The 25,668-nt window shown below is 40.5% G+C and overlaps 1 protein-coding gene across 2 annotated transcripts in view; it reads left to right on the top strand.

Moving 5' to 3' along the window:
• ARMH4 (armadillo like helical domain containing 4) overlaps positions 1-25,668 on the top strand; it is a 125,607-nt gene that overhangs the window by 89,342 nt on the left and 10,597 nt on the right. The window contains exon 6 of one of the 2 annotated variants that reach the window (XM_036117472.2): positions 21,713-21,744. In XM_036117472.2, the coding sequence (XP_035973365.2) occupies positions 21,713-21,744 (32 nt within the window). Of the gene's footprint in view, positions 1-20,497; positions 20,874-21,712; positions 21,745-25,668 lie in introns of those variants that run through there. The other variant, XM_078053759.1, reaches the window with a different exon arrangement.

The raw sequence follows: 25,668 nt of genomic DNA, 5'->3' as shown, positions 1-25,668 counted from the left end.
AATCCTGGGTCTGCCCCTTATGAGCTGTGTGATCTTGGGCAAATTGCTTACCATCTCTTGCCCAGTTCTGTTGTCTGCACAATGGAAATAATGGTTGTATCTACCGTACCCGGTTACTATGAAGAGTAAACAAGCTAGTCTTTATTGTGAACTTAGAACAGTGTGTCTGTTATGTAGTAAGCACGGTATAGTATTAACTATTACCAAGAGTTTGAAGTCAACATTCACTGAATTCTGACCCTGCCAGGAAGAAGGCAAATGGATTAGACCAGTGTTTATCAAAGAGAGGTCCACAAGTTTACTATGAGAAATTTTAAATCTTGTGCTTACATTTGGATAAGAATGTGAACACCTCAGGATAAAGATATTTTAGGTTATTTTTTTTTTTTAAGATTTTATTTATTCATTTGAGACACAGCAATACAGATAGAGAGAGAGAGAGCATGAGCAGGGGGAAAGGTAGAGGGAGAGGGAGAAGCAGGCTTCCCGCTGAGCCAGGAGCCTGATGTGGGGCTCGATCCCAGGACCCTGGGACCATAACCCAAGCCGAAGGCAGACGCTTAACCATCTGAGCCACCCAGGTGCCCTCATATTTTAGGTTATTTAGATGACTCCTTATAGCTGAGTATGTGTGTGATTGGAAAGCCTGCATTTGCATTGTGTTTATGATCACATCCTCATGCGGTGAAGGCCGTGACATTGAGGCAGGCTGCAGGAAGGCAGGCCTGATCCTGGCTCTTGGAGAGAACAGGGGAGGGGAATCGAGTCTCCTACGACACATGTGGCCTGAGCATGCCACACTGTCGGGGACCGGTTCTGCGGCAGTCAGCGACTGGTGGGGTCGTTGTGGATTTTCTTCAGATTCTCATTTAATTTGTGAACTTGTTTTAGTTTTATAGTCATACAAAAGAGCTATCAGGATTAGGGGTTTATATCTAGACCTAGGTTTTCATTTAAGTAACATTCTAATAAAAACTTGTTAGCACCGGAGGATCATAAGCCTTTTTGTCTTGTAAGAAGGCTCTGCCCATATATTCGTCAAACCTGAGAAAGATTAGGCTCTCATGATTCCCAAATGCCAGTTCACAAATTGTGCTAGTTAGGTTACCAAAAAAAAAAAAGGGGGGGGGCTGGGGGAGATGTGTGCGGGAACCTGTTAGAAATATAACTCTTGGGCTGTGTCCTGGAGCTGCTGGCCTGGGCCTGTGAATTTGTATTTTTGCTGAGTTATCAGGTCATTCTGTTGAGTAACAGGTTGGGGCCTTTTTGGAGCTAAAGACCTCTCAATATTCTTCATAGTCCTAGGATCTTAGAATTAAGGGTCTTCGTCTTCCAAATTGAGATAATCATACGTGTCCCTGTTTTGCTGCACAAGGGAGTAGTGAGAATTAATGAGGCAATTTTATAAGTGTTCTTGGAAGAAAAGTACCATTAAAGTATAATATATCGAGGTCAGAATTGAGCTAGATCATCTCAGCATGCAAATTGTTCCATAGGAGCAAAGAGGTGACTCAGGGCCTTAGCATCATCAGAGGGCTGATTTTTGCTACCAGGGATCCAGTTTCTAAAAGTGTTGGTCCATCTTCGGCATGGGATCAAGCCCCGTGAAACCTGGTGCGTTAATGTGAGATTTAAATCAGTAACGTGGTGGCAGCAGAGGCAGGGAGGCTGGAGGAACAGGTCTGTGGTAAGAAGCCCTATGCTTATTTATATTAGTTTCTTGGGCTGCCATAACAAAGTCCCACTGACTGGATGGCTAAAAACAAGAGAAATTTACTCTTTCACCTTTCTGGGGGCTAGAAATCAAAATCAAGGTGTTGGCAGGGTTGGTCTGTTCTTGAGGCTCTGAGGGAGAGTCGGTTCCATGCTCCTCTCCTAGTTTCTGGCGTTATGGGGAATCCTTGGTGTTCCTTGACCTGTAGATGCATCATTCCAATCTCTGCCTGTCATCACATGGCCATCTGCTTCTTCCTGCGTGTCTGTGTTTTCACGTGGCCCTCTCCTCTCTGTGTGCCTCTCTCTCTTATGAGGACACAACTCGTATTGGATTAAGGGCCCATCCTACTCCAGGATGACCTCATTTTAATTTAACTAATTAATCTGCAAGCACCCTTTTTCCAATTAGGTCACATTCTGAGGTACTGGCTGTTAGGGCACCAACATATCTGACGTCTTTTTGGAGGACACAATTAAACCCATACCACCATGTTTCTGTTTGCATAAGGAAGCGCAAAATGTTTTACATTTCGGAGTGAATTCTTTTCCCAAAAGTGATTTGAAACACAGAGCGCATTAGTCCTAAGAAACCATGCTATATGTCATGGGGGAGGGGGTTCCCCAGGGCAACCCATAACAACTGATTTAGCTCACAATGTACCGGAAGTAGGGTTTCTTTTAACCAACACACCAGAAGAGGTCCCAGTCAGAAAATGTGTTCCAAATTTCAACTTGGGGTGCTGGGAGCCCATTTCTTTCCATCAGCTCACAGAAGCTTCATATTTGTGTTTATTTTTCCCATTTCAATTCTTTTGTGCTTATTTATACTTCTCTCTCTCTCTTTTTTTTTGGTGTGTTCCTGTTCCCTATTTTGGTTCTCATATTACCTTTTATGTTGTTAATATACCTGAAATCTCTTGTGAAAAGTGTGGAGCATGGCAATGGGAAATGCTCTGTGCTGTATGTGGTCTTTTTCCCTCTTCCCCATTAAGGTTTACTTGTCACAATCCTGTTTCCGCAGCATCTTCCCTGCAGTTCTAAGATATGTAGCTACCCGGTGTATTAGCTTCTCTATTGTGAATGTGGAGTTCCTGTGTATTCACTTCATATCCCATAGTATTTTGTCAGAGGGGCTCTCAGGAATGACAGTAGGTTATTCTAATGGGTTGATACTGTATAATCCTCAAATCATACTATTGAAATAAAGTTTTCATGTTGGCTGTAGGTTTCAGTTCTCTTCTTCCCATTCCAAGTTCCTTAATGGGCCACTGTCACCTGTTCAGGGAGTCTTTGGCCTTAACCCTATATGAGTCTTCCTTTGGATGACGAAGAGTTTATGGGAAAGATTTTTTTAAAAATTCTCTGGAAAGCCCTTTTATGCAATCAGGTGTTAGATATTAGTAAGGTGTTGTAAATGTGTGTCCAGATATCTTCAGAATAATCAGGTGTGAACAAACTCAGTTGAATAGGCTTTTCTTTTTTCTTTGATTAAAAGGTATTGTGTTTGTTCATGTCCTCTGGGAAGTAGAGTCAAGTTGGGATTGTGTGTGCAGGAGATTTAGCGTGAGGACACCTGGGAAGGATGAAGGGAAGGACACAGGAGGAGGCTGGGAGAGCTTTCAGACGAACTTTTCGGCTCAGATCTGACTTCTGTGAAAGGACAGGTGGAAAGAAGGAGGACTGTGAAGGAAAGGACTCAGCTGACAGCTCAGTTCTGAGAATGTTTTGGCCAGGCTGATGGTGAGTTCTTGAGGCAGAGTTGCCCACCGGGGGGCCCCTCTGTCCCACAGGAATGGGCCTGCACTGGTACCCCACCATGCTCAGCCAATGTCTGGGAGCTCTCCAGGGGAAACGTGGACACTAAACAAATGTGGTTGTGGAGCCAATGTGGGGGGTGGGTAACCCATACTCCCCCACAGCGGGAGAGCCAATCAGTGCAATTCTGTTGTTTTCGCTGGGATCTCCTGAGGGGCCCATGAATTTGGATGGTAAAAATTACATTCTTATTTTCACCAACTTCTGACTGAATTGTAGTGTTCTCTCTAATTATGAGTGGAGCCAGTGGTCATACTAGTATTAACAGTAAGTGTGTCTTTCTCACCAATAAATACTACAGATATTTTTATATCAACATTATGATTGTCACAGATAATCTCAATATGTCATTTATGCTCATCATTACTTTGAAGTTATGGTAGCTGTTAGACCTGCTGCTAGTTCTCCTTATATAATAACAGTAAAAGGCATATTTATTATTATATCACAAATTTAAAAAATAATTTGATAATGAGATTTAAATGTAATTGTTTCTTTAGAGTTCTATGTATCTTCTTTTATGCATTTATAAACATTATTCCAAGAGGGGTCCATAGTCATCATCTGACAGAAGGGTCCATTGCTCAAACATGGTTAAGAACCCCTTGTGCAGTTAGTACTCAGTAGGTATCATATTAATTATATTAGCTCAGTTATCTTTTATCTGGCTCCAAATGTATGAGAACAATAGCCTCAGTCCTTAAGAGAATATATTATTGTAGAAGATGATTCATTAATTCAACAAAGAGGGTCTCCCACATGGCAGGTGCTGTGCGGTGCCCCAGCAATGAGCAAGACAGACACAATCCCTATCTCAGAGAGTTTCATCGACTAACAGGAAAGGCCATCATCTAACAAGAACAATTATGATTGTATTACCATGCTAACAATACGGGAATGACAGGGTGCTCTGGGTGTCCGAGGAGAGGGACCTCGTGTAGAGGCTGGAACAGACCTCCCTGAAAAGCACTCTTTGAGCCGAGCCTGAAGTGAGTAGAGGTGAGTTGGGAGGGAGAAGAGGAGGTGAAGGCCGAGGTTAGAGCAAGTGTGAAGATTTGGAGGTGAGGCACACTTAACTCCTAAGAACTGAAATCACGCAGACCTTGTAAGCCACGTGAAGTTTAGACTTCTTCCCAAAGGCGTAGGAAGCTTTGAGGGGGTTTTAAGCAGGGAGTGATGTGATCAGATTGCCTTTCAAAAAGATTGCTTGGAAAAAAACCAGGGAAGGTTCTCGTGGTGCTAAGGTGAAAATGAAGGCAGGCTTCTGTGAATGTATGGCGGGGGAAAACAGGGTCAAGGAAGACGATTCCCGTTACTCTTGTTTGACTTCTTTTTGGCCCTGTGTGAATGACTGGGTCTTGAATTTCAATTTGTTAGTCTATCGTAAAACACATTAAAATCTTCCTGGAAGCATTTTTCTTAGAGTTAAGATGTTCATAGTAGCTGCAGTTCTCTCTGAAGTCTATTGCAGATGCCCCTGTGTGAACAAGAAACCTCACACAAATCTCGGAAAAATATTTCTGGATCATGCCGGGCCACGGAGAAAGTGGATGTTGTTTGGTTATGTTCTTAGTGTACATTTGTTACTTGCTACACCATTGATGGCCTCTCAACTTCTACATTAAGAGGAAAGTAAACTTATCATTAATAATGTAGGTGGTTATATTGCCAGTTAAATGAAAGGTCTCTGGCTGCTTCTTCATAAGAAACTCATAATGGGTTCAAGGTTTGTTTGTTACTAGGTAAAAACAAGTCCATTTTGGTCGATGGCTAATTCAGGACCATGAGCAGTTAGGCAACTCATAAAAGTGTTTGTATGGAAATGAGTCTCTGGGATAATCAGATTTTATTTCTAGTGTCTAATCAATGCCCAGAGCTTTGGGGTTTAATTATGTCTGCTGAAAAAATACAATTCAATTTCTCTTCCTCCCTTTTAAACATAACTGCAGCCTTTATTTTAATTCATAAATATGCAAGGCTTTATAGATATTTTCTGACACAGTACCTGATATTATTTAGATACTTAATAAATGTTGCATTCTTTTTCAAATGAATTAAAAACATATCCAATAAGAAACCTACGTAAGAGTTTCTTCCTGGCTTCTCTGCTTATGGTCTGGCAGTTGACTTGTACATTTTATGGTTACTCCAGAGAAATAAATAGTTTAAGTGGGAAATTGTTCTGATAAGAGGAGATTCCTGTTTTCTAGTCATCTGGGCAGGCTGACTTGAATGTAATGCTGGGTGTTTGTTTGAGTGGGGAGTGTGGCAGGTGGGTATTGGGTGGGACCTGAGGCAGGATGAGCTGAATATGTGTGGCTGGAATATGAATTCTACCCTTTTGCTTCTCTATAGTTTCCACCCAGCTTCCAGGAGGGCCCACAAAGCTTCTTTACCTCTTTGATCATCACTTAGTGTGCCCATCTTTTGTCACTTAGCATAATGTTTTCAAGGTTCATCCATGTTGTAGCATGAATCACTACTTCATTCCTTTGTACGGTTGAGTAATCCTCCATTGTATGGATATACCACATTTTGTTTACCCATTCATCAGTTGATGGACACTTGAATTGTTTCCACCTTTTGGCTATTGTGAATAGGGCTGTTATGAACATTCATGGAGAAGTATTTGTTTGTTTGTTTTTAAGTCTTTGGGGCACATACCTAAGAGTGGAATTGCTGAGTCATATGATAATTTTATGTTTAATTTTTTGAGGAACTGCCACATTATTTTCCACAGTGGCTGCACATTTTACAATTCTACCGGTAATGGATGAGCGTTCTGATTTCTCCACGTCCTTGCCAACACTGTTATTCGCCATTTTTTTTTTTAAAGATTTTATTTATTTATTTGACAGAGAGAGACACAGCACGAGAGGGAACACAAGCAGGGGGAGCGGGAGAGGGAGAAGCAGGCTTCCCACCGAGCAGGGAGCCCGATGTGGGGCTTGATCCCAGGACCCTGGGATCATGACCTGAGCCGAAGGCAGACGCTTAACGACTGAGCCACCCAGGCGCCCCTCCCCATTTTTTTTTTTTTATTATGGCTTTCCTAGTGGGTATGAAGTGGTGTCCCACTGTGGTTTTGATTTGCATTTCCCTAATGACTAATGATGTTCAGCATCTTTTCATGTGTTTGTTAGCCATGTGTATACATGCTCCAATATGGGTGAACCTCAAGAACATTATGCTAAGTGAAAGAAGCTGGACCCAAAAGGTCGCCTATTACATGATTCCATTTATATGAGATATCCAGAATAGGTAAATCCAAAGACACAGAAAGCAGATTAGTCATGGGCTAGCAGGAGAGGAGAATGGAGAGTGGCTGCTTAATGGGTACGGGGTTTCCTTTTGGGATGATACAAAACATTTTGGAACGAGGTAGAGGTGATGGTTATAAGACATTGTGAATGTGCTAAATGCACTGAAGTGTAATGCTTTAAAATGGTCAATTTTAGGTTATGTGAATTTTCCCTCGATAAATAAAAAACTGAAAACACCTGGTTAGAAGTTGGTCTGCATTTCCAGTCCCAGCAGCATGAGGCAGAGAAATTCTGCGTAAATTAAAACAAAAATTTAAAATATGCATCTGAGTTCAAAAGGAAAGCCATTGTCGCCATAGGCAGCACCCTGAAGCTCGAGCAGTAGCCTCCTGAACCAAAGCTATGGGACCTTAGGGCAACTGGGGACCACATATAGAAGCTGAGATGAGGGGTGGAGTTCAACACCAATGTGGGGCCAATAGACACGGCCTTGGGCTGGTGTAGGGGAGGAAGCAGGAATTCAAACCCTTGCATAATACAGCATTCTAGATATATGCAACTAATGAATCATTGAACACTACATCAAAAACTAATGATGTACTATACAGTGGCTAACTGAACATAATTAAAAAAAAAAAGAAAGCATTCTGGAAAAAATGCCTCCCTGTGAAAAGGGGTCTAGAAAAATACCCTACACGGGCCAGAGGAACAGCAAGGGAATAGCTCTCTTCCCGGGGCTCTGAGGGGGAGAGAAAAATGACGCCGAAGCCCTAGGGTTGCCTTCATCATGTAAGAACCTATAACTGAGAAATCAGCGTGCACCCCTGTTCTAGGCGGGTGGGTGAAACCGCTGGTGTCCTTGGCACAAGCAAACAAGAAACTGCTTCTCTGTAGTGACATTTCCACGACGCAGGGTGGACAAGCTTCCTAGCGAGAAACAACCCCCGGTGAAAAATAAGTCCACGTGAAAAACCACAGATCACCCGAGGAAGTATTCCAGCATGAGGGAGAGGAAGTAGAGGTGATGGGTAGGAGGGTTCGAATCTCAAGAACCTGGCAAAGTAGAAGTATGACTGAAATGATTAAAGAATAAGGACTTGGAGATTGGCTCTACTGCCTTAATAAAAAGTTTCCGTGGATAATTGAACAGCTGCTCCAGGGAGCATGTGCAAAATTTGCTTAGGGGATTTAGAAGGAGGAAAGGTAGAGGCTGAGGTTGTTCACCTGCTGTCCGTCCTATAGTGGTTCTGGCGAGACCTTTAGGTTTTTTCCTAAGGATCAAGAGCTCAGGGAAACTTTCTAAGTAATCCATTTAGATGGAAGAAAAGCTCTGCCTTTCAGGGTATTAACTGTGGTGCTCAGGTGCTCTTAACCAAAGATTTGCCTTCATTTCTCTCGAGAGCGCAGCTTGGTATTTGCCTATTATTGTGAGGAGTGACACGTTATGAGCTGGTAAGTGAAACTTTCAGAAACAAACGTTGAAGCTGCCTTGAAAACCACTTTAGTACTTACTCAGCTGCCCACGTCTAATCGACTGCATCTGTTGGCTGAGCCACGGCACTCGGGAGGCGGAAGCTTCTTGCTGACTAGGCAGAACCATGCCCGCAAGTTTAGGTAAGGGTTGTCGGCAATATGAGACTTCAGGTTTCCGTGGTCCCTGGCTAGTCTTCTCTTTGCCTCACTGTACAATCAAGCCATGGCTTTCATCAGTGGAAGTCCCAAAATTTATGTAAAGGAGAGGGGTGTGTGGGGACCTTGTCAAGACGCTGACGTGGGCTGTTACATTCCGTGAAATTTAGAATAGGGGACTGCAGGAAGGGCTGATGGGACCCTATGGTGACCAATGCCTCACATCTACCTTGGGATGGGAAATTTTAGATTCAGTGGATCCGGCAAGCAGCACACACACAAACTTGACTTTGCCCTGGGGGCCTGATGAGACTGCACTTCAGGAAGCAGTAAACTTTCTCTTGAAAGTTACGTATGAAGACCAAACAATTTTTTTCACCAGTGGCATGAAAATCAGATAGTACAAATGTGAAGAGAGAAGTGTAAGAGTGAGTTGGGGAGAATTTCAGGTGCCCTGAGCATGGACTCGGTGCTGTGGAGTGGTAGAAATACAGGTCAGAAGCCTCCGTGCTCAGCAGAACTTTCAAGGGAGTCTTGAGCAAAGCGCAGTGATTTTCTCGTTCCGCCTTAATCAGGTGTAGAGGAGAAGCATAGACAAGTTGTTTTTTCCCTCATGAGCAATTTGTATATCATGCTTCTCTTTTTAGTAAAAAAAAAAAAAAAAAAAAGCACACGTGGAGGGAGGCTTTCTTCTTCATTTATGCATCACGTATTTCCATATGTATTTCCATATGGATTAAGTTCATAACAGCCTTCTCCTCACTGGAGCTGGTAACCATACGGTTTAGAGTTTCTCAATATGGTTAGTATTCCTAAATGACCCCAGCAAGACGTGTAGATGATTACAAGACATTCTCTTTGCATCCTCCCACTAGGTATCTAGTATCGTTCCTTAGCTTGCAGTTAACTAAAGGCATGCTTAATGTTACTTGAAAGTAGAGATTAGAGTCTTTGGGCTCTTTGTACCCTTCTCTCTAAATCTCAGTGTATAGCCTGGAGAATTAATAGCTTCTTAGCTGCACGACTGCTGCTCACTTAGCCCTATGCAAGCAAAGAAGTACGTCGTTCTATTCATTGGAATCTTGCTGTTCTGTAATTATGTGAAGAGCAAATGATTATAGATAGAGTTTCTCTGTGATGTTTAAAACAGGTAAATTTAGCATCATTAGAGAATAATTTGGTACTAAAAAAAACTTAAGATTTTTAGAAAAACATGCAAACAACATTGAAAACTTAGTAAGTTTTATTATTCTTAATGGTGTTATGTAAGTTGGGAAGAAAAAAGCTTTGCTGTTTCTTAGGCTAGAAGAGGCACTTAATGGTTGAATAACAAGGAAGAAAGAGAGCTGCTCTCCATTTATTTCTTGACACTGTAGAAAGACTATAATTGAAATTAGTTTACATGTGTTTTGAGCAAAGCACGGTGTGCTGACATTGCACTTCTTATTCAGGTGGAACATACATTTCTCTTTTCATTGATTAGCATAAAAATAAAGTTTCCCACATTATTGAAAGACACAAATGATATTGAAATTTTCACTATTAAAGAGACTGTGTAACCCTTTCAAAGTCAAATGTGAACTAAGTGGAATTAGCTATGAAGTACATCTCACACAATGCTTTAGGGAGTGGGTATGTCTTATAAATCCGGGTAGCCTGAAGCCCTTCATTTAGAATTAGTTTAGATCAGTGGAGATGGCATCTGCCCTGAATGTGGCCAGCTTGTCTTTCTTCCTTGCACCTTACTTCTGTTCATTCTAAGAGTTTGTTTTCGTGTGCAAAATAAATAAAGTTGATGTGGCATAGGGCAGGACTACTTATGTGGTGGCAGAACTAGACTAGTGTCTTAGTTTGAGTTCTCCATGAAGGCAGACCCTGAGTCTGGATTGGGGTGCAAGGAGTTTCTTTGGGAAGGAATCCCAGGAAGCATGGCGAGGGAGCGAGGAAGTGAGACAGGGTAGGTGGAGAGCCAGCAAAGGGGGTGTTGAATGAGGGGATTATTGCTGGGGCTCCTTGCTCTTGGGGAATCTCTGAGAAGCTGTGTGGAGCACACCTCAGGGGTGAGGAAATCTGGGGAATTTACCGAATGTGGGAGGCAGAATAATGCTCCCTCCCAAGATGTCCACATCCTAAAACCCAGAAGCTGCAAATATGTTGCCTTACAAGGGGTACTTTGCAGATGTGATTGAGTTAAGGACCTAGAGATGGGGAGATTATCACAAGAGTCCTCGTAAGAGAGAAGTAGGAGGGTCAGAGTCAGAGAAGAAAATATGACGAAGGAAGCAGAGTTTAGAGAGAGGAGATTTGAAGTGTGCTGTTGGCTTTGAAGACGGAGGGAGAGGCCATGAGCCAAGGACTGCAGACAGGCTCTAGAGGCTGGAAAAAGCAAGGAGACATGTCAGCCCTGCTGACACCTTGACTTTAGCCATTGAAACTGATTTGGATTTCTGACCTCCAGAAATATAACAAATTTATGTTGTTTTAAGCCATTGAATTTGTGATAGCTACAGTTGGGGACGAATATACCCACCAGCTCATGGCCCTCATTGATTGAGGATGGCTTCTAGAGCAATATTTCCTCAGTGCTTCTGCCTAGCCCCACATGGGCTCTTATGACTGGAGGATACCCTCAGGCAGAGAGACCCTCAGGCCTGCATAGGAAGGAAGTGGGCTGAGGGCATCTCTGCATGGGCCAGGGCACCAGTGGGCTTGGCTTTACCTGGACAAAAGATTTCATCAATGGAATATGAAGTGTCCTCATAAACACTTGAAACTTTCAGCACAGCTAAAAAGGAGCTGAGCTGGAATTTGAACCCAGGCCCTTATGGCTAAAATATATGCCTCAATCAATGAAGGCCAACATAGTGATTTAACAAGTCTATACTTTATGCTATGCTCACCACAAGTGTAGAGATCATCTGTCACCATACAACAAATGCAATTTTGCCCATCCCGTCACCCCTTTCCTCTCTGGCAACCATCAGAACCAGTTTGTTCTGTGTGTTTACAGGTCTGTTTTTACTCATTGTTCTGTTTTTAGATTCCACAGATAGGTGAGTTGATACAGTATTTATCTGTCTGACTTAATTCACTTAGCATACTATCCTTTAGGTCCATCCATGTTGTTGCAAATAGCAAGACTCATCCTTTTTTATGGTGGAGTAGCGTTCCATTATATATATATGATGAGATCTATATCTATATCTATATCTATTTATATATCTATATCTATATCTATATCTATATCTATATCTATCTATCTATCTATCTATCTATCTATCTATCTATCTATATCTATATCTATCTCACATCTTCCTGATCCATTCATCAGTCAGTGGACACTTGGGTTGCTTCCATATCTTAGCTATTGTAAATAATGCTGCAATAAACATAGGGGTGCATGTATCTTTTCAAATTAGTATTTTAGTTTGGGTAAATAACCAGTAGTGGAATTACTGGAGCATATGGGATTTCTATTTTTAATTTTTCGAGGAGCCTCTATACTGTTTTCCATAGTTGTTATGCCACTTTACATTCCCACCAACAGTGCATGGGGTTTAAAAAAGGGATTCCTTTTTCTCCACATCCTTGCCAACACTTGTTATTTCTTGTCTTTTTGATTCTAGCCATTCTGACAGGTGAGAGGTGATCTCTCATTGTGGTTTTGATTTGCATTTCTCTGATGATGAGTGATGTTGAGCATCTTGTCTTGTGTCTGTTTGCCACTTGTATGTCTTTTTTGGAAAAATGTCTATTGAGGTCTTCTGCCCCCTTTTCATTGGATTATTTGGGTTTTATTGTGGTGTTGAGTTGTATAAGTTCTTTATACATTTGGATATTAATCCCTTGTTGGATATATCATTTCCAAATATCTTCAGGGAGAACCTGCTTTTAACAATCCATGTTCTCTTGTTTTCTTTGTACCTTTCTGCTTGCTAGAAGGAGACCAGAGGCGTCATTATATTCCCGTGCTTTCAGACTTGCATTAAATAAAATTTCAAGAAACGAAACAAACCAGAATCAGTGGGATTAGAATGAATCGATAGCTGTGGGCTAAGGAATTATCCAAGTGGAAGGGACCCAACTCCTTGTGTTCCTCACTGTCAGCGATCCACCATTAATCTCCATTTGCAAAGGTCTACAGAATTTTCTGGGGTTCTTTTATTTTAAAAGCAGTAAGGAATTATAAATAATTTGGAAAATTCTAAGAATACAGGGAATAAAAGAAAATCACCCATAATTTTACAACCTACTGATGAATTCAGTTGACACTTAGATGTATGTTATCCCAATTATATACATAATATTTTTATCCACAAAACTTGAGCTCATGTTTTATATACCCTATTTTTTCATTTGTAAAATACTAAGTATTTTTCTTGAAATTATTTATTTATTTATTTAAGATTTTATTTATTTATTTGAGAGAGAGAGAGAGTGCACACAAGCAGGGGGAGCGGCGGACAGAGGGAGAGAGAGAAGCAGGCTCCCACTGAGCAGGGAGCCCGATGCGGGGCTCGGTCCCAGGACCCTGGGATCATGACCTGAGCCGAAAGCAGATGCTTAACCGACTAAGCCACTTAGGCACCTCTTTCTTGAAATAATTTAAATTTTTGTATAATATACCACCCTGTAGATATAACCTAAGATATTGTTTTCCTTTGAGTGTTTAAACCAATCCACTGTGGTTGGATATTGATGTTGTTTATGTGTTCTATTCCATTTTATTTTTATTTTTTTAAAAGATTTTATTTATTTATTTGACAGAGAGAGACACAGTGAGAGAGGGAACACAAGCAGGGGGAGTGGGAGAGGGAGAAGCAGGCTTCCTGCTGAGCAGGGAGCCTGATGTGGGGCTCGATCCCAGTACCCCAGGATCATGACCTGAGCCAAAGGCAGAGGCCTAATGACTGAGCCACCCAGGTGCCCCTGTTCTTTTCCATTTTAAATAACTTTACAGTAAGCAGCATTTAACAAAACCTTCTGTGCATATCCATGATTAACTGTTTAAAATACATTTCTCTCACAACTGGAACTTTGGATTAAAAAAAATTAAACCTGTAAAAAACTTTTAAGATAGATTGCAAATCCCTCCTCACATCTCTGAAAAGTTATATCAGTTCATACTCCTCTTGTCAGTGTGATGTTTCTCTATTTTTAAAAAACTACAGTGCTGATTCTCCTCTTTACAATCTTTTCTTTTTTTTTCTCCTTTTTTTCTTGTCTTGCTTTTGCCTGCCTTTATCAATTTTTATTCCTTAAGTTTAAAAATGATCATTGTGTAAAATTTATTTTGACACTGCCTCGTACATTTTCTTGAAACAGTTTATAGAATCCTCATGAAAAAAGAATCATACTTACTCAAAAATTATGAACTCACTTAAAATTAATATATATTCACTGAAAGAAGGAAGAAATATTTATTAAGCACCGGAGTGTCTGATACCACGTGAAGGACTCTGGCAGATGCCTGAGAAGCACAAGGTGTAGTAACCCTCAGGGGTCTCATGATCTTAGTTGGAGAAATACAACCAAGCTTGCCTATTTTAAAGAACAGTGCTTTCTCAATCTTTCTAGACCCTTGCTCCCCAAATACTATCTCATTATCTTCTGTGTATCACTGATCTCACTCACTGAGAAGACTTTGCCCAGCTTTTTTTTGTAGTTTGTATTGTCAACTAAAGAATCAGACCCATTGAATGTGCTCTTTCAAACTCCTTATACATAGACACGCATCCTATTCTGATGTGCATTGCCTCCCCCAGTGGAGAAGTACTGCCTTAGAGAATCATCCAAAGCAGGATTCTATGAAATTTACTCTAAGAACCTAAGATAAAGACAATTAACCAGTGACACCTGGCTTGATAAGTCCTAAGTTAAACTGTTTCTCTTTTTTTGTTTTTAAAAGATTTATTTATTCATTAGAGAGAGAGAGAGAATGTGTGAGTGTGCGCACACGTGAGCTGGGGGAGGAGCAGATGGAGAGGGAGAAGGAGGAAGCAGACTCCCTGCTGGGCATGGAACCCCATGCAGGACTCTATCCCATGACTCTGAGTTCATGACCTGAGCCAAAATCAAGAGTCTGAAACCCAACCCACTGAGCCACCTAGGCGCCACTAAACCATTTCTTTCTTTCTCTCTTTTTAAAGATTTTATTTACACAAACAATGAATCATGGAACACTACATCAAAAACTAATGACATACTGTATGGTGACTAACATAACACAATAAAAAAATATATATATAAAAATAAATATTTTATTTATTTATTTGAGAGAGAGAGAACAAGAAGGGGGAGGGGCAAAGGGAGAGGGTGAAGCAGACTCCCCACTGAGCAGGGAGCCTGATATAGGACTCGATCCCAGGATCCCAGGATCATGACCTGAGCCGAAGGCAGACGCTCAACCAACTGAGCCACACAGGTGCCCCTAAATCGTTTCTCTTGACAGTGAACTTCCTATAGTTCAAGAGCCTGTTGGGGCCTCAGACCCTGGCTGGATCTCTGCCTCCTTTCCCTCTTCTTGGAGCTGCCCTCACCCTGCCATCCACAGGCAGTCATCTGGCCCTTTTCACTCCTTCCACAAAGTGCTCACATTTTCCCATTTCTACCTCGGTTTTGTTTTACTCATTATATGATATACATCCTATTTCCTGATTCCGAGCATCTTGCTTCACAGGTTGGCATTCTGCCTTGGGCCCAGTAATTGGCTTTCTTGCTCTGTCCTTCACTCTCTGTCCCTGCACTGCTGCTTGTTATTCACTTCTCATAGACCCTATGGCCTCTTCCTTTCCTCACTGGAATTAGGCCCCATACCTTCTGCTGACCCCAGTGTAGAGCACAGTGCCTGGCCAACACAATGTGCATAATAAGTATTTGTTGAATGAATCAATGAATTGGAAGCATTCTCTTGCTTGAATTTCAGTTTATGTCTTGGGCTTAGTTGAGACATGTTGAAATATTCATGACTCACTTGTCTTTGTTTGTCTCCTTCTGTCCCAGGTTTCTTGTTTTTGTTTTATTATTTCTCTACACCAAGTACTGTCCTAAACACATGGCCCATGTTATTTTTAGTCTTCACAACATCTTGCAAGACAGGTGTTACCACAGTCATTTTACATATAAGGAAACTGAGGGTCCCAGAGGTTCAATAATTTCTCCAGAGTTGCTCAGCGAAGAAGTGAAGTGACTTCACTTCTCCATGGAGCCACTAACCCCTAGGCTCATTTCTAAGGTTCCTGTGCTTTCTTCTTTTGGCCTTCCCATAACTGGTCGTATCTTGATTGTACAACACTATCTTTGCCTGAATCCCAGTGGAGACAGAAGGAGTAATGAAGGAAGGACAAAGCTGAGAGATCTTGCCAAGATCTTGACATAAGAGATTGAAGCCAGGGACTGAAGGAGATAGAAGAGCCCAAGGAATGAAAATGAAAACACAACTGTTCAAAATCTTTGGGATGCAGCAAAGGCAGTCCTAAGAGGAAAGTATATAGCAATACAAGCCTTTCTCAAGAAACATGAAAGGTCTCAAGTACACAACCTAACCCTACACCTAAAGGAGCTGGAGAAAGAACAGCAAATAAAGCCTAAACCCAGCAGGAGAAGAGAAATAATAAAGATCAGAGCAGAAATCAATGAAATAGAAACCAAAAGAACAGTAGAACAGATCAATGAAACTAGGAGCTGGTTCTTTGAAAGAATTAAGAAGATTGATAAACCCCTGGCCAGACTTATCAAAAAGAAAAGAGAAATGACCCAAATCAACAAAATCATGAATGAAAGAGGAGAAATCACAACCAACACCAAAGAAATACAAACAATTATAAGAACATATTATGAGCAACTCTATGCCAGCAAATTAGATAACCTGGAAGAAATGGATGCATTCCTAGAGATGTATCAACTACCAAAACTGAACCAGGAAGAAATAGAAAACCTGAACAGACCTATAACCACTAAGGAAATTGAAGCAGTCATCAAAAATCTCCCAACAAACAAAAGCCCAGGGCCAGATGGCTTCCCAGGGGAATTCTACCAAACATTTAAAGAAGAATTAATACCCATTCTTCTGAAACTGTTCCAAAAAATAGAAATGGAAGGAAAACTTCCAAACTCGTTTTATGAGGCCACCATTACCTTGATCCCAAAACCAGACAAAGACCCCATCAAAAAGGAGAATTACAGACCAATATCCTTGATGAACATGGATGCAGAAATTCTTACCAAAATACTAGCCAATAGGATCCAACAGTACATTAAAAGGATTATTCACCATGACCAAGTGGGATTTATCCCTGGGCTGCAAGGTTGGTTCAACATCCGCAAATCAATCAACGTGATACAATACATTAACAAAAGAAAGAACAAGAATCATATGATCCTCTCAATAGATGCAGAAAAAGCATTTGACAAAGTACAGCATCCTTTCTTGATCAAAACTCTTCCGAGTATAGGGATAGAGGGTACATACCTCAATATCATAAAAGCCATCTATGAAAAACCCACAGCGAATATCATTCTCAATGGGGAAAAACTGAGAGCTTTCCCCCTAAGGTCAGGAACGCAGCAGGGATGTCCACTATCACCACTGCTATTCAACATAGTATTAGAAGTCCTAGCCACAGCAATCAGACAACAAAAAGAAATCAAAGGCATCCAAATCAGCAAAGAAGAAGTCAAACTCTCACTCTTTGCAGATGATATGATACTTTATGTGGAAAACCCAAAAGACTCCACCCCAAAACTGCTAGAACTCATAGAGGAATTCAGTAAAGTGGCAGGATATAAAATCAATGCACAGAAATCAGTGGCATTCCTATACACCAACAACAAGACAGAAGAAAGAGAAATTAAGGAGTCGATCCCATTTACAATTGCACCCAAAACCATAAGATACCTAGAAATAAATCTAACCAGAGAGGCAAAGAGTCTGTACTCAGAAAACTATAAAATATTCATGAAAGAAATTGAGGAAGACACAAAGAAATGGAAAAACGTTCCATGCTCATGGATTGGAAGAACAAATATTGTGAAGATGTCAATGCTACCTAGAGCAATCTACACATTCAATGCAATCCCCATCAAAATACTATCCACTTTTTTCAAAGAAATGGAACAAATAGTCCTAAAATTTGTATGGAACCAGAAAAGACCCCGAATAGCCAGAGGAATGTTGAAAAAGAAAAGCAAAGCTGGTGGCATCACAATTCTGGACTTCCAGCTCTATTACAAAGCTGTCATCATCAAGACAGTATGGTACTGGCACAAAAACAGACACATAGATCAATGGAACAGAATAAAGAGCCCAGAAATGGACCCTCAACTCTATGGTCAACTAATCTTCGACAAAGCAGGAAAGAATGTCCAATGGAAAAAAGACAGTCTCGGGGCACCTGGGTGGCTCAGTTGGTTAAGCGGCTGCCTTCGGCTCAGGTCATGATCCCAGGGTCCTGGGATCGAGCCCCACATTGGGCTCCCTGCTCGGCGGGGAGCCTGCTTCTCCCTCTCCCTCTGCCTGCCTCTCTGCCTACTTGTTCTCTCTCTCTCTGTCAAATAAATAAATAAAATCTTTAAAAAAAAAAAAAAGGAAAAAAGTCTCTTCAACAAATGGTGTTGGGAAAATTGGACAGCCACATGCAGAAGAATGAAACTGGACCATTTCCTTACACCACACACAAAAATAGACTCAAAATGTTGAAAGACCTTAATGTGAGACAGGAGTCCATCAAAATCCTAAAGGAGAACACAGGCAGCAACCTCTTTGACCTCAGCCGCAGCAACTTCTTCCTAGAAACATCACCAAAGGCAAGGGAAGCAAGGGCAAAAATGAACTATTGGGACTTCATCAAGATAAAAAGCTTTTGCACAGCAAAAGAAACAGTCAACAAAACCAAAAGACAACCAACAGAATGGAAGAAGATATTTGCAAATGACATATCAGATAAAGGGCTAGTATCCAAAATCTATAAAGAACTTACCAAACTCAACACCCAAAGAACAAAGAATCCAATCAAAAAATGGGCAGAAGACATGAACAGACATTTTTCCAAAGAAGACATCCAAATGGCCAACAGACACATGAAAAAGTGCTCAACATCGCTCGGCATCAGGGAAATCCAAATCAAAAGCTCAATGAGATACCACCTCACACCAGTCAGAATGGCTAAAATTAACAAGTCAGGAAATGACAGATGTTGGCGGGGATGCGGAGAAAGGGGAACCCTCCTACACTGTTGGTGGGAATGCGAGCTGGTGCAACCACTCTGGAAAACAGTATGGAGGTTCCTCAAAAAGTTGAAAATAGAGCTACTGTACGATCCAGCAATTGCACTACTGGGTATTTACCCCAAAGATAAAAATGTAGGGACCCGAAGGGGTACGTGCACCCCGATGTTTATAGCAGCAATGTCCACAATAGCCAAACTGTGGAAAGAGCCAAGATATCCATCAACAGATGAATGGATAAAGAAGAGGTGGTATATATATACAATGGAATATTATGCAGCCATCAAAAGGAATGAGATCTTGCCATTTGCAATGACATGGATGGAACTGGAGGGTGTTATGCTGAGCGAAATAAGTCAATCAGAGAAAGACATGTATCATAGGACCTCACTGATATGAGGAATTCTTAATCTCAGGAAACAAACTGAGGGTTGCTGGAGTGGGGGGTGGGGTGGGAAGGATGGGGTGGCTGGGTGATAGACATTGGGGAGGGTATGTGCTATGGTGAGTACTGTGAATTGTGCAAGACTGTTGAATCACAGATCTGTACCTCTGAAACAAATAATGCAATATATGTTAAGAAAAAAAAAAAAAGAAGAAGATAGCAGGAGGGGAAGAATGAAGGGGGGGAAATCGGAGGGGGACAAACCATGAGAGATGATGGACTCTGAAAAACAAACTGAGGGTTCTAGAGGGGAGGGGGGTGGGAGGATGGGTTAGCCTGGTGATGGATATTAAAGAGGGCACGTTCTGCATGGAGCACTAATGAATCATGGAACACTACATCAAAAACTAATGATGTAATGTATGGTGATTAACATAACAATAAAAAATTTAAAAAAGAAGAGCCCAAGGAGGGTAGCTCCACATTTTCAACCTGAGAGAGCAGGAGAGTGGGGGTATCACCAAAAGAAATGGGTAGTTAAGAAGTATTATTCCTGTAGGTTGTTAAATCAGATAGTGGTTGGAATTCCAGTGACTCTTTACTCCCTGGTTAACCATGGGCAAGTCTCTTAGCTTCTCTGAGTCTCAGTTTCCCCATCTTTTCCCGGAGCATAATCTTCCCTCACTCTCATGTTTGTTTTTGGTTTGCTGATCAAGTGATGCAGTAGATTCGAACCTGCTCTGTCAGGGGTCAAGCCATGTGCACCTGTGGTCTGGCATCACTCCTGTCAATATGTTATTACTAGAGTTAGACTGTAAATGGAGACCCAACTGTCTGTGTCAGGGGTCATCCCACTGTGACCCGTGGACCCACCCATCTGGCCTGCTACCCATTTTTGTATGGCCCATGAGCAAAGAATGTCTTTTACATTTTAATATGGTTGAAAAAAATCAAAAGAAAGCTATTTGTGACCTATGAAAATTACATGAAATTCAAAGGTCAATTTATTGGAATATAGCCAAAACCCATTAATTTATGCACTATGAGTGCTTTCACACTGCAACAGCAGAGTTGAGTAGTTGTGACAGAGATTATATGGCCTGCAAAGCTTAAAATGTTTACTATTTGGCTCTTTACAAGAAAAGTTTGCCAATCCCTTGTCTACACTTTTTGGGAGGTGTTTCTAGGTCTGCCACTCTGTGTCCTTTCTTCCTATCTGTTGAAGCTCCTGGACAGGAAAGGAAATTTAAGGAAATCTTGAAAGGTTTTTGTTGGCTTACTAATTTCTTTGATAATATTTGTCTTCTTTTTTCCTTTTCCGTGCTTTTCAAAATAGAATTTTTATTCAATGCTGAATCATTTTAAAAGGCAATTAAGGATGAAGAACCCCATTACTAACTTCAAACTATCCTTAATATGGCCATACAAACCATAAGAGACCCTTTTTTTTTTTTTTTTTTTAGAGTGAGAGAGAGTGGGAGAGGCAGAGGGAGAATCTTAAGCAGACTTCATGCTCAGCGCAGAGCCAACTCGGGGCTTGATCTCACGACCATGAGACCATGGCCTGAGCCAAAATCAAGAGTTGGACACTTAACTGACTGAGCCACCCAGGTGCCCCAAACCATAAGAGACTCTTAATGATACAGAACAAACTGAGGGTTGATGGAGGGAGATGGGTGGGGGATAGGCTAGATGGCTGATGGGTATTGAAGTGGGCACTTGTGATGAGCCCAGGGTGATGTATGTAAGTGATGAATCACTGAATTCTACTCCTAAAACCAATATTGCCTTGTATGTTAACTAACTAAAATTTAAATAAGAAAAAAAAGAAGAAAAGAAAAAAACCCATGGCCATTCTAACACATGTTTTCATTTTGAATGATACTTGTTCTGTTCTCAGCATATGTACTTCCAAATGGTTGTAATAATGGTCTACTTAACACTTCAGGGTTGATGTACTCCTTTTCGGTGGCTTTTTAAACTGTTACTTGGTTATTACCTTTATTTTTTAATAGTGGTTGTATTGTGATGGAATGGTACAGTTTATAAGCTATATGTATTTCAGAAATACTTCCTCTTTTTGCCTTTGGTCAAAATTTTTTCTTCAACTGTGGATGCAAATGCTTCTCTTTGGAGCCAGTGCCCATTGTCCCTTCCTACCTTACTTTGTTGGGATACTGGTTCAAGTGCAGAATACCCACTGAGCTTAAAAACTGAGAAAGATGAGTAACGTTAAGGAGAAAATGTCAGATAAGAAATGAACTTGATAATTAATTAATAAATTAATTGATTAGTTTATTTATTTATTTGATGGTACATGGGTTGGGAATGAACTTGATACTTTAAAGGTGATTTCATATCTCCTTACCCAGACCTCCCCCAAAGCATTAAATAGTAATACAAATACGTTTAACAAATAAAAAATATTCTCTGTTCACCTAATGATGATGTGAGGGATATGTTTGTGCTTTCTGTTACATTTTTAAACAAATGAGAATAAAAACAAGACTAATACTGTCATTATTACTGTTAATACTGTTGACCCTTTCACTACATTTCATACAATAAAACCAGTGTATCAAATTAACTTAATACCATGAAATGTAAGTTATCGAATTAACTTAACTCAATGAAATATAAGAAGATGGATATTTACATTTTATTCTCTTATTTTCCCTAGTGAGAAGCTGGATGGAAAAACTAAAAGACAAGGTAAGAGAAGTATTTTCTTCCTTTGGATTTATCTTAAAGGGCATGGCTTTGTCAAATAAAAGATCTTCAGAGTAATGGAGCCTTAATTCATCATTCTGATTCTGGTTATCTGTGCAAAGATGCAAGGCCACTTCCAGGTGCCCAACAAGAAGGAAGACCTTCCCTTTAAGTTCCTTCTTGTATAACACAGGGAACCTTATTCTTTGGAGCACCATTCCTTCTTATGAAGGCATTATCTACTATGCTCAGCTGGAAAATATCCTTGACATATCAAGGTGGAGTTTCTTCTAGGGATCAGCAGTGTAATCCCAATTTATTGGCTTTCTTGTCCCAGTGCCAAAAACCCAATGCCAGGTTCTTGTAAGCCTGACCCTCTGTATGAGGAAGAAATACCTTGGATTTTGGAAAGCATTGATTCTTCTGACCCAAAGGCAAAAATTGATGGACTTGAGTTAAGAATAGAAGTTTGGGATGGAAAGAGCATCCTTAAACCATAGTCGGGGTGGTTTGGAGTAAAAACACCTGGACGCCTGAGCACTCTCCTTAGATTACCTTCTATGTAGTCTCTCATAGTGCTACTACATACTGGGTGACAAAGGGCTGACTTGCCTGGAATGGCCAACAATAGAAAAATATTTCTCTCTTGCGTTAATTCTGCCATCTATGTCTGTGATTGACAATATTAACTTCCTTCCAGGTTCCTGTTTTTCATTTTCTTTTGATTTTCAACACTCTCCAAGTTTACATTTTTTGGTTACCTTAGAATTTTAAACTGGAATTACTCATAAAAATATGGAATTCTGAATTCCTTGCTGTAGCCTGTGTCAGATCTCATTACTATAACCCAGCTCAGATTTAACTGGAGGTTTAGTGAATGGAAATCTTTTCAATTGCCACATATTGAGTTACCTTTAAATCACCAGTCCCAACATATACTTCTGTTGATGGTATTCCATATCTTTTTTATTATTTGGAGTCAGTTCTCCCCGTATTTGGATGATTAATATTTATTTTGCTGCAGCTTATTGTTGAAGAATAAATTACAATGAAAATTGTAAGATTATATTCTCATTACTATCTTTGTGCTTCTCAGTAAAATTTAGCATAGATGGTTTTAAGAATGAGACTGTTTTGTGGTCATACTTATTAAAAGTGATGTTGAAAAATTTTAAGTATGTTGAGGTTAGTGGAGGCCATTTTGGTATCTGTAACAGGTCCAGTTGTCTAAGGGAGGTATGATCGGATGGACTGAGCAGGATTTGGGGGAAATAAAGCTCAAAAGTTAAGAACTGAACACACTTACATTAGTAGTGCTTCTTGTTATTTTTCAGAAGAAAATAGGATGCAATGAAAAGGAATAGGCTTTGGTAGATTAATTTAGGAACCCATATATCATTGTTTCTATAGAAAATATCCTCTGAGTAAAATTGTGTACCAGAAAACCCTTAAGAGAATAAATTTTTACATGACACCAGTTTTGAAGTTGGATATTGCAAAATTTCTTACCTGTATCTATAGATAGCTTTGCCACAATTAAAAAAAAAATCTGTGCAGCTTTATAGAAGTTTGTATTTTCTATTTCTGTAGACCCTTCTTACCTTGTCTCAAAGGCCTGGCACCTTCTTGCTATCATTTTCACCAAGAGAAATAATTTTATGTGTGACCTTAGTTTTCTGGATTATTTTGAGTTTTTCCAGCCTTCTCTCTATTTTCTTCTGGAGTATTTTTTCAGTATGTCTTCATTAAAAAGAAAATAGAAGAAAAATAGTTGAGATTCTGTGTTTGGCTTATTTGATGCCTTATTTCTTCATATTTTGACTTTCTTGGAGGGACTCACTATAATCTTTCCCATATCCCCACTCCCCCTGTTGTGTAAAATATTCTACACTTACCTGCAACATGCCTTCTTATGTGCACACACACATACGTGTGTACATATATGTATCTTCCACTCTCGCTTCCCTCCTTCATGTGTCTAGCTAGCTAGCTAGTTGGCTCTCATCTATAAAAGTCTTGTTAGTCATTATCTTCAGAAACTATTTGAGAGCGAAACTATTGCCTCTTTGATGAAAGTCACAGAATCCCTTAGAACTGGAAACTAAATATTTATTTAACTGGCTCTTTGGCCAACCAGGACATCTCAGTTTAGCATTTTTCAATTGTACCTGATATTGGTATTTCTGTTAGTTAATTTGGCTCTAGAAAGAATAATGTTCTAAAAAGTTCTGGGGGTGCCTGGGTGGCTCAGTTGGTTAAGCATCTGCCTTTGGCTCAGATCATGATCCCAGGGTCCTGGGATCGAGTCCCACATCGGGCTCCCTGCTCAGTGGGGAGTCTGTTTCTCCCTCTGCCTCTGCCCCTCCCCCTGCTTGTGCACGCATGCTCTTTCTCTCAAATAAATAAATAAAATCTTAAAAAACTTAAAAAGTTCTGAATTATTCCTTTTACTGTTGTTTAGTCTTTCTATATTAGCTAGGATTAAGATCAGCTATGAATGACAGAGAACCCCAATGACAATGGCTTAACCAAGATAGAAGTTTTTCTCTCATTTATGAATCTGGAGGTAGCAGTCAAGGGTTAATGGGGAGCAACACTCTGACAGGCACTCAGGCTCCTTGTATTTGATGTTCCACCATTTGTGACCTTCATTCCCAAGGTCACCTCAAGGTCCTGGATGGCAGTTCCAGCTTAGCTAGGTCCATGTTCTAGCCAGGGGAAGGAGGATAAGGGAAGGTGAAGACACCTCTTCCCTCTTAAAAGGGAAGATAAGGGCACTCTTATTCTCAAAACGTGGGGGATAAAGGCTGTGCTCCCCTGTTGAAGAGCATGTCGGGAAGCTGCACCTGCCACTAATGTATTCTCTTCTGAGTGAGATTTATCACATGGTCACAGCCAGCTGCAGAGAAGGCAGGGAGCAGTGATCGTTACTGTGCGCCCAGCCGAAATGGGAGGTTCTCTTGCTCTGAAAGAAGAGGTGAATGGCCATTGAGGGACAGTCCCTATACTCATTCCATCATTACTCTTCTTTCTGGCTTAATGTCCAAGTTAGTGATGCTCGTTAGGCAAATCCTAACTTGGCTACCTATTGATATGTCTTTTCAACATCTAAAATGTTTCTCAAAATTGAAGAGGCATAGCAGCTTTAGTTGTGTAGTAAAGACCAACCCTGTTGTTATGTCACCAAGATCATTCTGTTTCTTCTGGCTTTAGGAAATAACCCAGAAAATGGCTGATCCAGACTATATTGCATAGCACTGATTCTCAAGTGTGGTCTGGACCAGCAGCGTCAGCATCACCTGGGAGCTTGCTAGAAATGCGATTCTTGGGCCCCACGCTATACCTACTGAGTCAGAAACTCTGGGAACGGGGCCCAGCAATCTGTTTCAACAAGTCTTGCAGGCGATTTCGATAGATGCTCAAGTCTGAGAGCCACTGTTACAAAGCAATATAAGGGCACTGTCTTAACTCAGCAGACTTGAGACAGTACAGCATATCATTTGGTTTTCTTATACCTTTCTTGAAAACAGATGTTTCTGAATGACTACGTTATTGTAAGAAGGAAGAATACCTTTCTCATGAATGTAATACAAAGCCAACAAAAACCCAACACAAACACAAACTAAAAACAACTATATCTAGTCGTATTTTGACTTACAATCAATTTTAAAAATGCAAAACTTTTTATTTGGAACTATTTTCAAGTTTACAAAAAAGAGATACAAGAATAAGTACAAAGAATGCCCCAATACCTTTTACCCAGGTGCACTTGTTTTTAACATTTTACCCCATTTGGTTTATCATTTGCTGGTCTGTCTGCCCATCTCTGCCTTTTTTTTTTTACCATTTGAGGAAAAGTTGCATATACCATGGTGCTTTTACTCCAAAAACTTTATTTCCTATGAATGGGAATATTCCGTTAGCAGA

The sequence above is a fragment of the Halichoerus grypus genome, chromosome 8, assembly GCF_964656455.1.
Source record: "Halichoerus grypus chromosome 8, mHalGry1.hap1.1, whole genome shotgun sequence".
NCBI classification, from domain to species: Eukaryota; Metazoa; Chordata; class Mammalia; order Carnivora; family Phocidae; genus Halichoerus; species Halichoerus grypus.
This window is presented reverse-complemented; position numbering and strand designations above follow the sequence as displayed.